At 46.4% G+C, this 13,005-nt stretch overlaps 2 protein-coding genes across 3 annotated transcripts in view; one reads left to right on the plus strand and one right to left on the minus strand.

Moving 5' to 3' along the window:
* The window catches only part of sptbn4b (spectrin, beta, non-erythrocytic 4b), a 316,634-nt gene that overhangs the window by 280,451 nt on the left and 23,178 nt on the right, over positions 1-13,005 (minus strand). The window lies entirely within an intron of this gene.
* The window catches only part of LOC122542877 (nesprin-2-like), a 39,969-nt gene that overhangs the window by 22,977 nt on the left and 3,987 nt on the right, over positions 1-13,005 (plus strand). The window contains exons 8-11 of the mRNA XM_087984151.1: positions 2,251-2,351; positions 4,573-4,675; positions 7,852-8,036; positions 12,591-12,655. Of these exons, the coding sequence (XP_087840277.1) occupies positions 2,251-2,351; positions 4,573-4,675; positions 7,852-8,036; positions 12,591-12,655 (454 nt within the window). The remainder of the gene's footprint in view (positions 1-2,250; positions 2,352-4,572; positions 4,676-7,851; positions 8,037-12,590; positions 12,656-13,005) is intronic.

Below are 13,005 nucleotides of genomic sequence, written 5' to 3' on the forward strand. Positions count from 1 at the left end.
CAGCACGTGGACTATAACAGTTCAGGAAGACAGTTGAGCACCCACCACCTCAAAGGGGCAGCTGGGGATGGGCAATAAATGGTATCTCAGGCATATCCTGGGAATGAAAGAAAACTACTTGACTAACAGTCAAGAGCTTTAGCATTTCCACAGAGTATGACAGGGTCTGCACACTGCCTGACATATTGGGTGAGTTCTGTCTGCAAAGCATCTGTCAGGTTTATCTCAAAGGCCGACAATAATACAATTGGAAATGAGTTTGCTTTTCCACACACCATTTCCTCACAACAACTTTTTCGCCTACGCAGGTCAGTAAGGAACCTATTTGATGGGGTCCCCTGGCCAGTGGGATCTCTGATCAGGTTGTGTTTGCTGAAGTATCCATGCTGTGCTTTTAGGAGGTCTCTTTAACCCCAGTAGGCTGCATGCAATGGACTCCACTGCCTCCAGCAAAGTATCGAGCTGCTACCTCAGCTTTCTGACCTGAAAGCCCCAGTACGATTCCACTTCCATGATGGCCCTGTCCACAGCTCCTTAAGCTTTCCTCTCTCTGAACCTTGAGGAGAAAGTGAGGTCTGCAGATGCTGGAGATCAGAGCTGAAAATGTGATGCTGGAAAAGCGCAGCAGGTCAGGCAGCATCCAGGGAACAGGAGAATCGACTTCCTGAAGAAGGGCTTATGCCCGAAACGTCGATTCTCCTGTTCCCTGGATGCTACCTGACCTGCTGCGCTTTTCCAGCAACACATTTTCATCTCTGTGAACCTTCACCATCCTCAATGGCTGCAGCAAGGGGCAGTGACTGACCAACTGGTGCTGATATTACTATCGATTCAGTGTATCTCTGAATCCTCCCCTTGGAATCATTATCTGATTGGTCCCATTGACAAAATCTGGATGGAACAATTTGTATTTGGAGAAGTGTCACCAACATTGACACCAAGACCAGGGCTTGGTTCTACTTTGCAATGCTATTTTGATTTCTCCTGGTGCACCCATGGTCCATTTCTGCCAAAGAGGAACAAGAATCTGATTCTGGTAGGTTTCTGCTAAACAATTTCATTTCCTCTATTGTGCAACTTTATTTTGCCAAGGTAAGGGCATCTCTCACCGGTACAAACCAGTCTCTCTCCTCCATCTCTAGCGTGTGACTGCTGATGTCCCCATTACATCAGAAGGACAATAAGACATTAGCGCAGAAGTAGGCCATTTGGCCCATCAAGTCTGCTCCACCATTCGGTGAGATCATGGCTGATCTGATAATCCTCAACTCCACTTGGAGTCATCAAGATCTACAGCCCGTGAGAAAGGGACTTCAGCCGACCACATCTGTGCCAGTGAAAAACGAGCACCAAACTGTTCTAATCCGTGTCTTTCCACCATAATTCTTAATTCACTTACAGATTTAGAATCTATCTCACCTTGAATATAGTGAATGACATAGCCTCAATATCACTCTGTGGTAAAGAGTTGTACATCACGATCCCATTGCATCGTTACGCCATTCAGAAGAGATTTACCAGGATGTTGCTGGAAATGTAGGTTTTGAGAGGCTGGATAGGCTGGGACTTTTCTCACTGCAGCATAGGAGGTTAAGGGGTGACCTTTATAGAGGTTTATAAAATCATGAGGGGTATAGATGAGGTGACTAGCAGGTGAATAGGATGGGAGGTTTCAAGACAAGGGGTATATTTTTAAGGTGAGAGAAGAAAGATTTTTGAAAAGACACGATCAATTTTTTTCTTTTTACACAGTGGTTCATGTGTGGAATGAACATCCAGAGGAAGTGGTGGATACGGCTACAGTTACTACATTTAAAAGATTTTTCGATAAGTACATGAGTAAGAAATGTTTGGAGGGATATGGACCAAGTGCGGGCATTAGGGACTAGTTTAATTTGGGATTATGTTCGTCATGGACTGGTTAGATGGAAGGGTCTGTTTCTGTGCGATATGACTCTACTCCACACTAGAGTTGGACATCCTGTCACCCTTGTAGTCTGTTGACTCCCTTGCAAGTCACTGACAATGGAGCAGGGTTCATTTTTGAGCCTCTGAAAGTCGCTGATTTTGGTGAACAGACTATTCTTGAGCAAGTAGATGCCTTTGATACATTCTGAGGTGTGAGAATGGGATGGGGGACATCTGAACGGATTCGGCTCTGAGAGTGATGAGGGTCTCCCTCTTCAGGTGTTAGTGGATGAACAGGTGCTGGAGACAGACAGATCCTGCATAATGTGTCCTCCATTTCAGACCAGCCTGATGGATTGGCGATGGCATCAGGACCGTGGGGCTGTAGGAGAAACCGGTGGATCCATGGTGAATGGATGTATGACTCCAGCACAACACAGCAGGTGAGAACAATACTGCTCAGCTAAGTCCTGAGTTGCCAGTGTTGTTGTTATTAATGTGAAAGAAAACCTCCAAAGCCAAGTGCTTTTCTCCTTGTTTGCTGAGGTAAGGTGATGACTCCCATCTGTAGAGAGGGACGCTCCTCAGTAATGTGTGACCTTTTGTGTCTAACCTTCAGTACATAAAGGGTTTGTACAGAGACCTCAGCTGCATAGGGAACCTGGCTTGTCCTGAACCTGTTTAGCAAGGACCATCCTGACCAGCCTCATTCCAAACCTGCTATTGGATAGACTGAGTTTGTCATGGGCTGGTTGGTGGCTTCTTGTCTTCCTGAGAAGACGCAATACAGAGGTTAGGTGTCCTAGGCAAAAGCATGACAGTGAAATGGTGAGGTTATGCACTTTTGGCAGGAAGACTAAAGGAGGTGAATGTTAAATAAATGGGGGTGGGGGGCAAGCGGGAGGGGGAAGACTGCAGAAAGCTATGAAGGATTTTGGGGGAGGTGATGGCTTAGTGGTATTATCACCAGGCTATTAATCCAAACGGAGTGTCTGGGGACCTGGGTACAAACCTTGCCACAGCAGATGGTGGAACTTGAATTCAATAAAAAGCTAGAATTAAGAGTTTGATGACCATGGAACTGTTGTCAGAAAAAAACAATCTGTTTCACTAATATCCTTTAGGGAAGAAATCTGTTGTCCTTACCTGGTCTAGCCTACATGTGACTCTAGACCCACAACAATGTGGTTGACTCTGAACTGTCCTCTGGGCAATTAGGGATGGGCAGTAAATACTGCCCTAAGCAGCGATGCCCTCATCCTGTGACTTCTGTTGGTTCACAAATTGTTGTCTGATTGTCCACAAAATTTGGAATATCCAATGAAATTAAAGTGAATCTTTTGTGGCGAGTTGATTCTGAAAGTGATCCTTGTGATTACACCAGAGCCACAGTGACAGAAGTGATTTGTCAAAGACAATGAATTTGAAGTTTGCAAGATGGTTTAATGTTTGGTTAAAATGTTGAGCGATTCATTCATTCAATGTACATGCCACACTGCGTTTTTAATTTGAATTACTTATTTTGGTCAAATTTCTCCACCAACGCTAACATTGGTGTTGTAATCTGCATGTGAGTTGATGCCCATTTTTGGGTATGATATGTCATGGGTTCAAAGGTTAACTTTGTGCATCTTGATTTATGATACCTGGGCAAGTTTCCATGTTGTTGGGTAAAGGCCAGTGTTGGAACAATACTGGGGAGGTGTGGCTCAGACCCTGGCTAATTCTGGAGGACGAGTACACTGCTGTAACTAGAGTGTTGTCACGAACCGGGTTATATCCAGGAGGGAATAGAATTGGCTGAAGATCGGAACCTGAGATGGTAGGAGGAAGTTAAGGTGGGTCATCAACGCGACACTGCTGGTTGAAGGTGGTTGCGAAGCTTTCAGCCTTGTATTTTAATAACAGAGGGACAGGAGCAGGGAGTTCAACCTGTTGGGCCTTACTCTGCCATGTCATTAAATCATTGACCAATTGTCCACCACAGTGCCAGTTTGTTTGTTTAATTGAAATGAAATTCCCCAGTTGCTTATAGGACTTGATTGTATCTCTGGATCGTTTGTTCATGCTTTGAGGTGAGTGGTTCTATAACATCAGCAATTCAGTATCTGGTAATGGTCTCTGTGTGTGTGTCCAGCTCTCCGTCTGTCTCTCTCTCTTTCTCTGTTTCTCTGTCTGTCTCTCTTGCTTGTGTCCAGCTCTCTGTCTCTCTCTGTCTGTCTGTCTGTCTATCTGTCTCTGATTTTCTCCGGCTGCCTGACACACACACTTTCTCTCCACCTCGCTCTCTCATTCATGTTTTCTGTCTGTCTCTCTCCTCTTCCCCCCCCCCCCCCCCCCAACATGGCTGTCTTTCTCCCTCTCTCCCCCTCTAGCTGTGTGTCTCTCTCTCTCTCTCTCTCTCCAACTGTGTGTGTGTGTCTCTCTCTCTTCTTTTCCCCCCCACCCCCAGCTGTCTGTCTCTCTCTCTCTCTCTCTCTCTCTATCTATATCCACTCTGTCTCTGCCCCCCCCCCCCCCCCACCCCCCACCTCCGCTGTATGTGTCTCTCTCACCCCTCCTAGCTGTCTGTCTCTCTATCCATCCTATCCCACTGCCCCCCAGCCACCTCCCACTCTGGCTGTGCTGCTCACTGTGCTCACTACTGTTACTGTTTCCCCCCAGATGGATGTGGGCTGTCAGTGCGACTCTGAAGTTAACACAGTATCAGGTGACTACGGTCCTCTGTTTGACACCCAGTTGCAAGTCAGAGACAGACTCTCCTGTGGTAAGGGAATGCTCCTCTCTATGTCTGTCTCTTTCCCCTATCCACTGCAGTCAACTGAACACTACACATCAGGCACAAGGGAACGGGCGACTGGATTGGAAGGGGTCCAGAGGTCATGGGGGCTCAGGGCAGGGGAGAAAGAAGAGAGAGAGAGAGACCTCTTGCTGAGAATGGGAGAATTTAGGTGTGTGGAGGGAACACTGAGGGTTCCAGTGGGAGAACCCAGAGGTTTGAGGTAGGATCTAGTGGTGGGAGTGGGGAGTGTAGAGAGTAAGGCATGGGATAGATTTACGTTTGAGGATCTTTTCGGAGGGAGGTTCCAGGGAGGGGAGTCCGTGGTGAAGGGGGACGGTCTGTCTGAAATAATGTGATTTATAGGATTTTGTAAGAAGCATCAAAATTCCCACTGTTTATCCTTTTGGCCCTTTGTTTGCCACAGATTGCCTGCAGTTCCTGATTGATGCAAACATACACTTGATTCCACCTATCCATTGCTCTCCCTGTCTGGCCATTGGCTCAGTTTGATCCTCTATTCCACTTCCTTGGCTCCATGAGTTGCAGACTTGAAAGAATCTGGCAGAATACTGTCTCACCTGGCCACGGCCAGATTTGGACAGATCCCCACTGTGTCTTTCCCAACTGTTAAAAATAATTATCTGTTTGATCCCATTCCCCTCTCTCAGTGCAGAAAGAGGCCATCCAGCCGATCAAGTCTGCACTGACGCTCCAAAGGGCATCCCACCCATACCCACCCCTATCTTACCCCCCATAACCTTGTATTTATCATGACTAACCCACCAGGCCTGTACATCATCAGATACTAACGGGCAATTTAGCAAGGCCAATATGGGAGGAAACCGGAGCACCCGACAGAAACCCACACAGACGGTCACCCAAGAGTCCCCGGTGCTGTGAGGCAACAGTGTTAACCACTGTGCCGCCCATATTACAAACGCTTTTTAATATGTACCCACCACCATTTCAGTCGGTACATTTCATGTCATCAGTGTTTTTAAAATTAAAAACCTTCTCCTCTCCTCTGGACCTTTTCCCAATGATCAGAAATTGATATCCTCTGATTACTGACCGTTCTGTTACAGGAAATAGTAAGCCCTTATTTACTGTCAAAAGCTTCCTGCAAAACGTTTGCGTCAGTATTTACAGTGGAGAAAGATGTGGAAGCTAGGGAACTCAAAATAAATAGTGATGTCTTGAAAAGAGTCCACAATACAGAAAAGGTGGTGCTGGAGGTCATAAAGGTAGATACATCCCTGGGACCTGATCAAGTGTATCCCAGGACATTGAGGGAAGCTAGGGAAGAATTGCAGAGCCCCTAGCAGAGAACTTTGTAGCCACGAGTGAGGTGTCAGAAGTCTGGAGGGTGGTTAATGCTGTGTCGTTGTTTGAGAAGTTGCAAGGCAAAACCAGGGAACTACAGACCAGTGAGTCTAACGTCAGTGTGTTTAAGTCGTTCGACAGGATTCTGAGAGACAGGATCTATATGAATTTGGAAAGGCAAGGATTGATTAGGGATAGTCAACATGGCTTTGTGCATGTCTAACAAAATTTTAGTTTTTTTTTTGAGATCACACGAGAAGGTAGACGAAGGAAGAGCAGTAGACATTGTCTACATTGGATTTAGCAAGGCCTTCAACAAGGTTCCATGTTGTAGTCTGGTTAGTAAGGTTAGGTTACATGTGAACCAGGGAGAGCTAGCCAACTGGATACAAAATTGGCTTGATGGTAGGAGACAGAGGGTGATGGTGGAGGGTTGTTGCTCAGACTAGAAGCCTGTGACCAGCGGTGTGCCACAAGGATTGGTGCTAGGTCCACTGATGTTCATTGTTTAAATAAATAATTTCAATGAGGATATAGGAGGCATTGTTTGTAAATTTGCAAATGACATCAAAGATATCTAAGAGTACAATGATGTACAATGATCAACTGGGTGAGGGAGCTGAGGAATGGCAAATGACGTTCAATTTAGACACTGCAAGGTGTTGTGTTTTGGTAAGACAAATCAGGCCAGGACTTCCACAGTTAATGATAGGGCCTTGAACAGTGTCAGAAAGACCCAGGGGTGCAGGTTCATAGTTCCTTGGAAGTGGCATCACAGCTGGGGTAGAAGGCATTTGACACACTTTCTTTCATCGGTCAGAGTACTGAATATAGGAGTTGGGACTTTGTTAGATCTGTACCAGATATTGGTAAGACCACATCTGGAGTATTGTGGACAATTCTGGTCACCCTGCTAATAGGAAGGATGCTATTAAACTGGAAAAGGTGTAAAAAAGATTTTACAAGCATGTTACCAAGACTGGAGGTTTGAGTTATAAGGAGGTTGAATAGGCTGGGACTTTTTCTCATGGAGCATAGGAGGCTGAGAGATGATCTTAGAGGTTTATAAAATCATGAGGGGCGTGGATAAGGTGAATAGCCAAGGTCTTGTCCCCAGTGTAGGGGAGTCCAAAACTAGAGGGCTTAGGTTTAAGATGAGAGTGGAAAGATTTAAAGGGACCTGCAGGGAAACTTGTTCACACAGAGGGTGGTGCATGTATGAAATGAGCTGCCAGAGGAAATGGTGGAAGTGGGTACAATGGTAACATTTAGACAAGGTACATGGATAGGAAAGGTTTCGAGGGATATGGGGTAAAGGCAGGCACATGGAACTAGTTCAGTTTCGGAAACCAGGTTGACGTGGATAAATTGGGCTGAAGGGTCTGTTTCTGTGCTGTATATTTCTAACTCCTTGCCTGGGGTTAGGAACATTATCCATACCCTCTTGAGGATGTTTTAAACCCCTTTACTGTACCCTTTGTCACCATGGAAAAGCGCAGTAGGTCAGGCAGCATCCAAGGAGCAGGAGAATCGACGTTTCGGGCATGAGCCCTTCCGAAATGTCGATTCTCCTGCTTCTTGGATGCTGCCTGACATGCTGCACTTTTCCAGCAATAAAGTTTCAGCTCTGATCTCCAGCATCTGCAGTCCTCACTTTCTCCTTTGTCACCATCCCTTTTTTAAATTTGATTTTCTCAATCTTCCTTGACAGCCATACTGAGGACGATGGGAACAATGAGACAAACAAATTTTGGGAATTGGGACATGGAAATCAAGCAGAGCCCATAACAGAGTTGGCCAATGCCAGTAGATCACAGCATTGATGTCTTTATCTCCAGATGTCGCTGATGCTGTTGAAAAGCCACTCACTGGGAAACTGAGGAAGAGGAACGGACTCCAGACGTGGCAACAAGAGGCAACGAGAGAGTGGCCAGGACGAAGCCACTCAGACTGGTTCCAAAGTCAGAGGGTGGGCCCCAAGGCAAGGGCCAGATACGTGAAGCAGTGGCTTCGAATGCTGGAGGTCAGTGAAGGTCAAACTTCCATTTACTACCTCATGTTTTCATCATTGGGATACAGCTCCCCCCTACGTGCCTCGTTCCTCATTGGGGCCGCACCTCACCTGTACGCATACTGCTGGGGGTAAGGTTCCTCCCTATGTGCATTGTCCCTGGCTGGGGGGATGGTACAGCTTCTCCCCCCCCCCCCCCCCCCTCCCAGTGCCCCACCCCCTGCTGGGGTCACTGTCCCCCACACTATGCGCCCTCTGTCCCCCACACTATGCGCCCTGCCCCCAGCTGGGGTCACTGGTTTCTCCCCCCTCCACTCACACGTGCCCACTCCCAGCTGGGGTCACTGTGGAGTTTGCGCATTCTCCCCGTGACTGTGTGGGTTTCCTCTGGGTGCTCCGGTTTCCTCCCACAATCCAAAAATGTGCAGGTCAGGTGAATTGGCCATGCTAAATTGCCCGTAGTGTTAGGTGCAGGGGTAAACATAGGGGAATGAGTCTGGGTGGGTGCGCTTCAGCGGGTCGGTGTGGACTTGTTGGGCCGAAGGGCCTATTTCCACACTGTAAGTAATCTAATCTAATCTAATGAAGTTCAATGCAGAGATGTATCAGGTGAAACACTTTGGTCAGGGGAATATTGAAAGAGAATATAAAATAGGTGGTCCAATTTTGAAGAGGGTATGGGAGCAGAGGAACGTCTGTCTGTGTGTGTGTCTGTGAATGTAACAGAGGTTTACAGGACAGCTGGAGTGAGGAGTCAATACAACATAATGTATTTGGCTTTATTAATCAGGGCATGGAGTGCCAGAGCAGGGAGATGATACTAAAATTGTACAACTTCTGGAGAATGAGTATTGTGGACAGTTGTTGGCCCCTTTATTGTTGGAAAGATGTGAATGTGCTGGAGTGTGTGCATAGAAATGGTTTGCAAGAATAATTCCAGAAATGCAAAACTTCAGTTAGAATCCCTACAGTGTGGAAACAGACCCTTCAGCTCAACAAGTTCCACACCAACCCTTCGGAGAATATCCAACTCAAACCCGTTCCCCTACGGTGTTAGTCTACTTTTTACCCCTGACTACACCTAACCTACGCATCTCTGAACATTATGGTCAATTTAATGTGGCCAATTCACCTAATCTGCACATCTTTGCACTGTGGGAGGAAACCAGAGCACGTGGAGGAAACCCACACAGACCCAGGGAAATGTGCAAACTCCACACCCGAGGCTGGAATTGAACGCAGGTTGCTGGTGCTGTGAGACAACAGTGCTCACCACTGAGCCACCTTGCCGCCCTTGTGAGGACAGATTGGAGTTGGCACTGTTGTCGAGATGAGATCTGACTGAAGTTTTCAAAGTCACAAGCGGGTTAGAGAGAGTAGATAGGGAGAAGCTATTCCCCCTCGCAAAAGAAACAAGAACAAAAAGGCATAGATTAAAAGTGATGTGCAAATGAAGCAAGGGTGATGTGAGGGGGGAAAAGAAACATTTTCACACGGTGAGTAGTTAGGGTCTGGAATGCACCCTCTGGAAAAGTGGAGGCAGGTTCCATTGAGATATTCTTAAAGGGCAGTATATTGTTTGGTATGCAGGCTTATAGGGAAAAAGCAGGAGATTGGGACTAAGTAACAAAAACAGTCCAGGAATAATGGGCCAATTGGCATCTTTGTGTTGTAAAAATTCTGTGATTATAGAGTCAGACTTGTAAAGCATGGGAACAACAGACCTTACAGTCCATATCATCCATGATAACCTGATTTTCCTAAACTGATTCAGTCCGATTTACCTGAATATGGCCCGATCCCTCTTAAACCCTTCCTATTCACGTACCCATCCAGATGCCTTTTAAATGTTCTAACTGTACCAGCCTAGACCACCACCTCTGGCAGCCCATTCCGCACACACACCACTCTCTGTGTGAAATAGTTGCCCCTTAGGTCTCTTTTATATCTTTCCCCTCTCACCCTGAACCTATGCCCTTTAGTTATGGGCTCATCCCAACCCAGGGAAAAGACCTTGTCTATTTACCCTGTCCATGCCCCTCATGATTTTATAAACCTCTATAAGGTCACCCCTCAGCCTCCGATGCTCCAGGAAAAAACAGCCTCAGCCTATTCAGCCTCTCCCTATAACTCAAACACTCCAACCCTGGCAACATCCTTGTAAATCTTTTCTGAACCCTTTCAAGTTTCACAACATCTTTCCTATAGCAGGGAGACCAGAATGCAGTATTCCATAAGTGGCTTCACCAATGTCCTGTACAGTGCAACATGACATCCCAGCTCCTACAGTTGATGCACTGACCAATAAAGGCAAGTGTACCAAATGCCTTCCACACCCTATCTACCTACAACTCCCCTTTCAGAGAACTATGTGCCCGCACCCCTAAGTCTCTTTGTTCAGCAACACTCCCTAGGATCTTACCATTAAGTATATACGTCCTGACCTGATTTGCCTTTCTAAAATGTAACATCTCACATTTATCTAAATTAAACTCCATCTACCAATCCTCAGTCCATTGGCCCATTTGTGGGTGGCATGGTGGCACAGTGGTTAGCACTGTTACCTCACAGCGCCAGAGACCCGGGTTCAATTCCTGCTTCAGGAGACTCTGTGTGGAGTTTGCACATTCTCCCCGTGTCTGCCTGGGTTTCCTCCGGGTGCTCCGGTTTCCTCCCACAATCCAAAAATGTGCAGGTTAGGTGAATTGGCCATGCTAAATTGCCCGTAGTGTTAGGTGAAGGGGTAAATGTAGGGGAATGGGTCTGGGTGGGTTGCGCTTCGGTGGGTCGGTGTGGACTTGTCAGGCCGAAGGGCCTGTTTCCACACTGTAAGTAATCTAATCTGATCACTCTGAGATTAGCACCTTCACTGGCCAGTACACTGCCAAGTTGGTGTCATCTGCAAACTTACTAACCATACGTCCTACATTCACATCCAAAATCAGTTATATAAGAAAGGGATTCCAAAGGGACATCTTAATGATGGAGTAGAAATTGGGAGCTAAGGTCTTGGCTTCATGGCTGGGAACTGGGTTCTGAGGGCTGCAATTGGGACTGAGACCCAATTAGTGCATCCTTTGAAGTAACGAAAGAGTATGGACATGGGGAATATGGCAAAAAAAAGCATTTGGATTCTTAAGGCCAGCAACAGGTGCTGAGGTGTTTGGCTGAGGGCTGAGCTAAGACCTTATGGAGACAAGAGGAATAGCAGAATATCACACGCTAACCTGTTAACAGTAGGGGTTAAAAGCAATTACTCAGATCAGGTAAACGATGGAAGGTGTCCCACACGAACCATTTGTTTTACAGAAACTATTTGAAATCATGAATTAGAAGCCGTTTCAAACTTTGCTGATGAGATGATGATACAGGTTTCAACGTGGTAGTTTTTCTAAGAATAGGTCATGTGACCCCACTTTCTTCCCTTTGGGAGTGGTTAGCCTGAGGAATTCACTACCACAGCAAACAGTTGAGGTCAAATGTTGTACGCCTTCAAGGAGGAGTTGGGTATAGCAATTGGGGCTAATGGGGATCAAAGGATATGGGTGAAAATCAGGAACAGGCGATTGAGTTGAATGATCAGTCATGATCATAATGAATGGCAGAGTGAACCGGAAAGGCCGAATGGTATATTCCTGTTCCTGTTTTCTGTGTTACTTAAGTAATCTGGCTGACTTGCTGATGTTGAACTATATATAGTCTTTGCACATATATAAGGGGAGGTGATTTTGCCATTTAGAAATTCAAACTTCACTGGGACCAGGGAGGAATCTGTTGATCCCATCTAATTTCATCAACATAACAGAACAGACTTGAGGGGTAGCTCGTTAGCATTTCTGCGTGGATCTAAGACCTATATGATTTACGTTGACATGGAGGTGGGTTTTGAGAGCGGGTCCACGGGATGCAATTTGTAGGGTCAGGTTACAGACTTTCCAAAAGAGATTCTTAAAACTCTCAGACCAGTCAGTCTACCAGGATAAGTGTGTGAGAGAGAGAGAGAGAGAGAGAGAGAGAGAACACAGCGAGAGACAGCCAGTTTTTACAGCACATTGTGCTGGAATGTGCCTGCGAGCTCAAACCCTGATTTGAAAAGACCAGTTCCTGGGGATTTAGAACGAGACTAGAGGATTTGTCTAACTCCCAAATAGAGGCAAAAGCTGCAGGAAAAACAAGTCATTCCAAGAGAATTGAATATTGCCTTAAAACAATAATTAGTCAATGTTGTCAGTTCTGGTTAGTTGTGGGGGGAGGCTGAGTATGGAAGATAGTAGACAGAGAGGATACAATGGGTGGTAAGGACAACACAGGAGAACTAGGTTGGTCAGAGAGGGAGAGGGGGTACAAGGGACAGTGGGCACAGGGAGAAGTGAGGCAGGAATGAAATTTTAGGGACAGGCGGGTATCAGACAATGGGTTTGGAAGGAAAAAGGAGGGAAGGGACATAGAACGAGAGAAAGGAAGGGCGATATAAGCTGGGATTGGATTGTCCAGATGAGGTCAGGGGAACTGTTGGTTTAATGGCATTTCCTTGAACCTCTGCCAATGCTTAATTTTTCCCAACAGCCCAAACAGAAGCTTAGCAAGAGAGGAACAACCACACTGGAAATGGCTACAGGACTTGACAGGCTGTGAGTAGAGATGTTTGTGTATTACAGCACAACAGAAGGCAACATGTCTGTGCAGACTGTTCCAAAGAATTGTTCATTTAGCCCCAGGTCCCCTGCAGCCTTCCACATTAGTCAGTAAGGAACAGAAAAGGCTCCCAATGATAAATGTGGCCTTGAGATTCCTTAGTTTTGGAGTTTTCGGGGTAACACTGGGGTCAACACTCTTTGAGATGTAGTTCCAAATTGGGAGCAGTTGGGGGGGGGGGGGTGGCTGTAAACCCTAACTTCCTGCAACAGACAGCACCTCACTTGACTTCATGGGAAAAAAGAGGGTGCCAGCGATAAACCTCGAATGCCACTGGTTGGAGCTG

The sequence above is a fragment of the Chiloscyllium plagiosum genome, unplaced genomic scaffold (genome assembly GCF_037043375.1).
Source record: "Chiloscyllium plagiosum isolate Xiang-an unplaced genomic scaffold, Cpla_swu_hap1 HiC_scaffold_47, whole genome shotgun sequence".
Taxonomy (NCBI): domain Eukaryota; kingdom Metazoa; phylum Chordata; class Chondrichthyes; order Orectolobiformes; family Hemiscylliidae; genus Chiloscyllium; species Chiloscyllium plagiosum.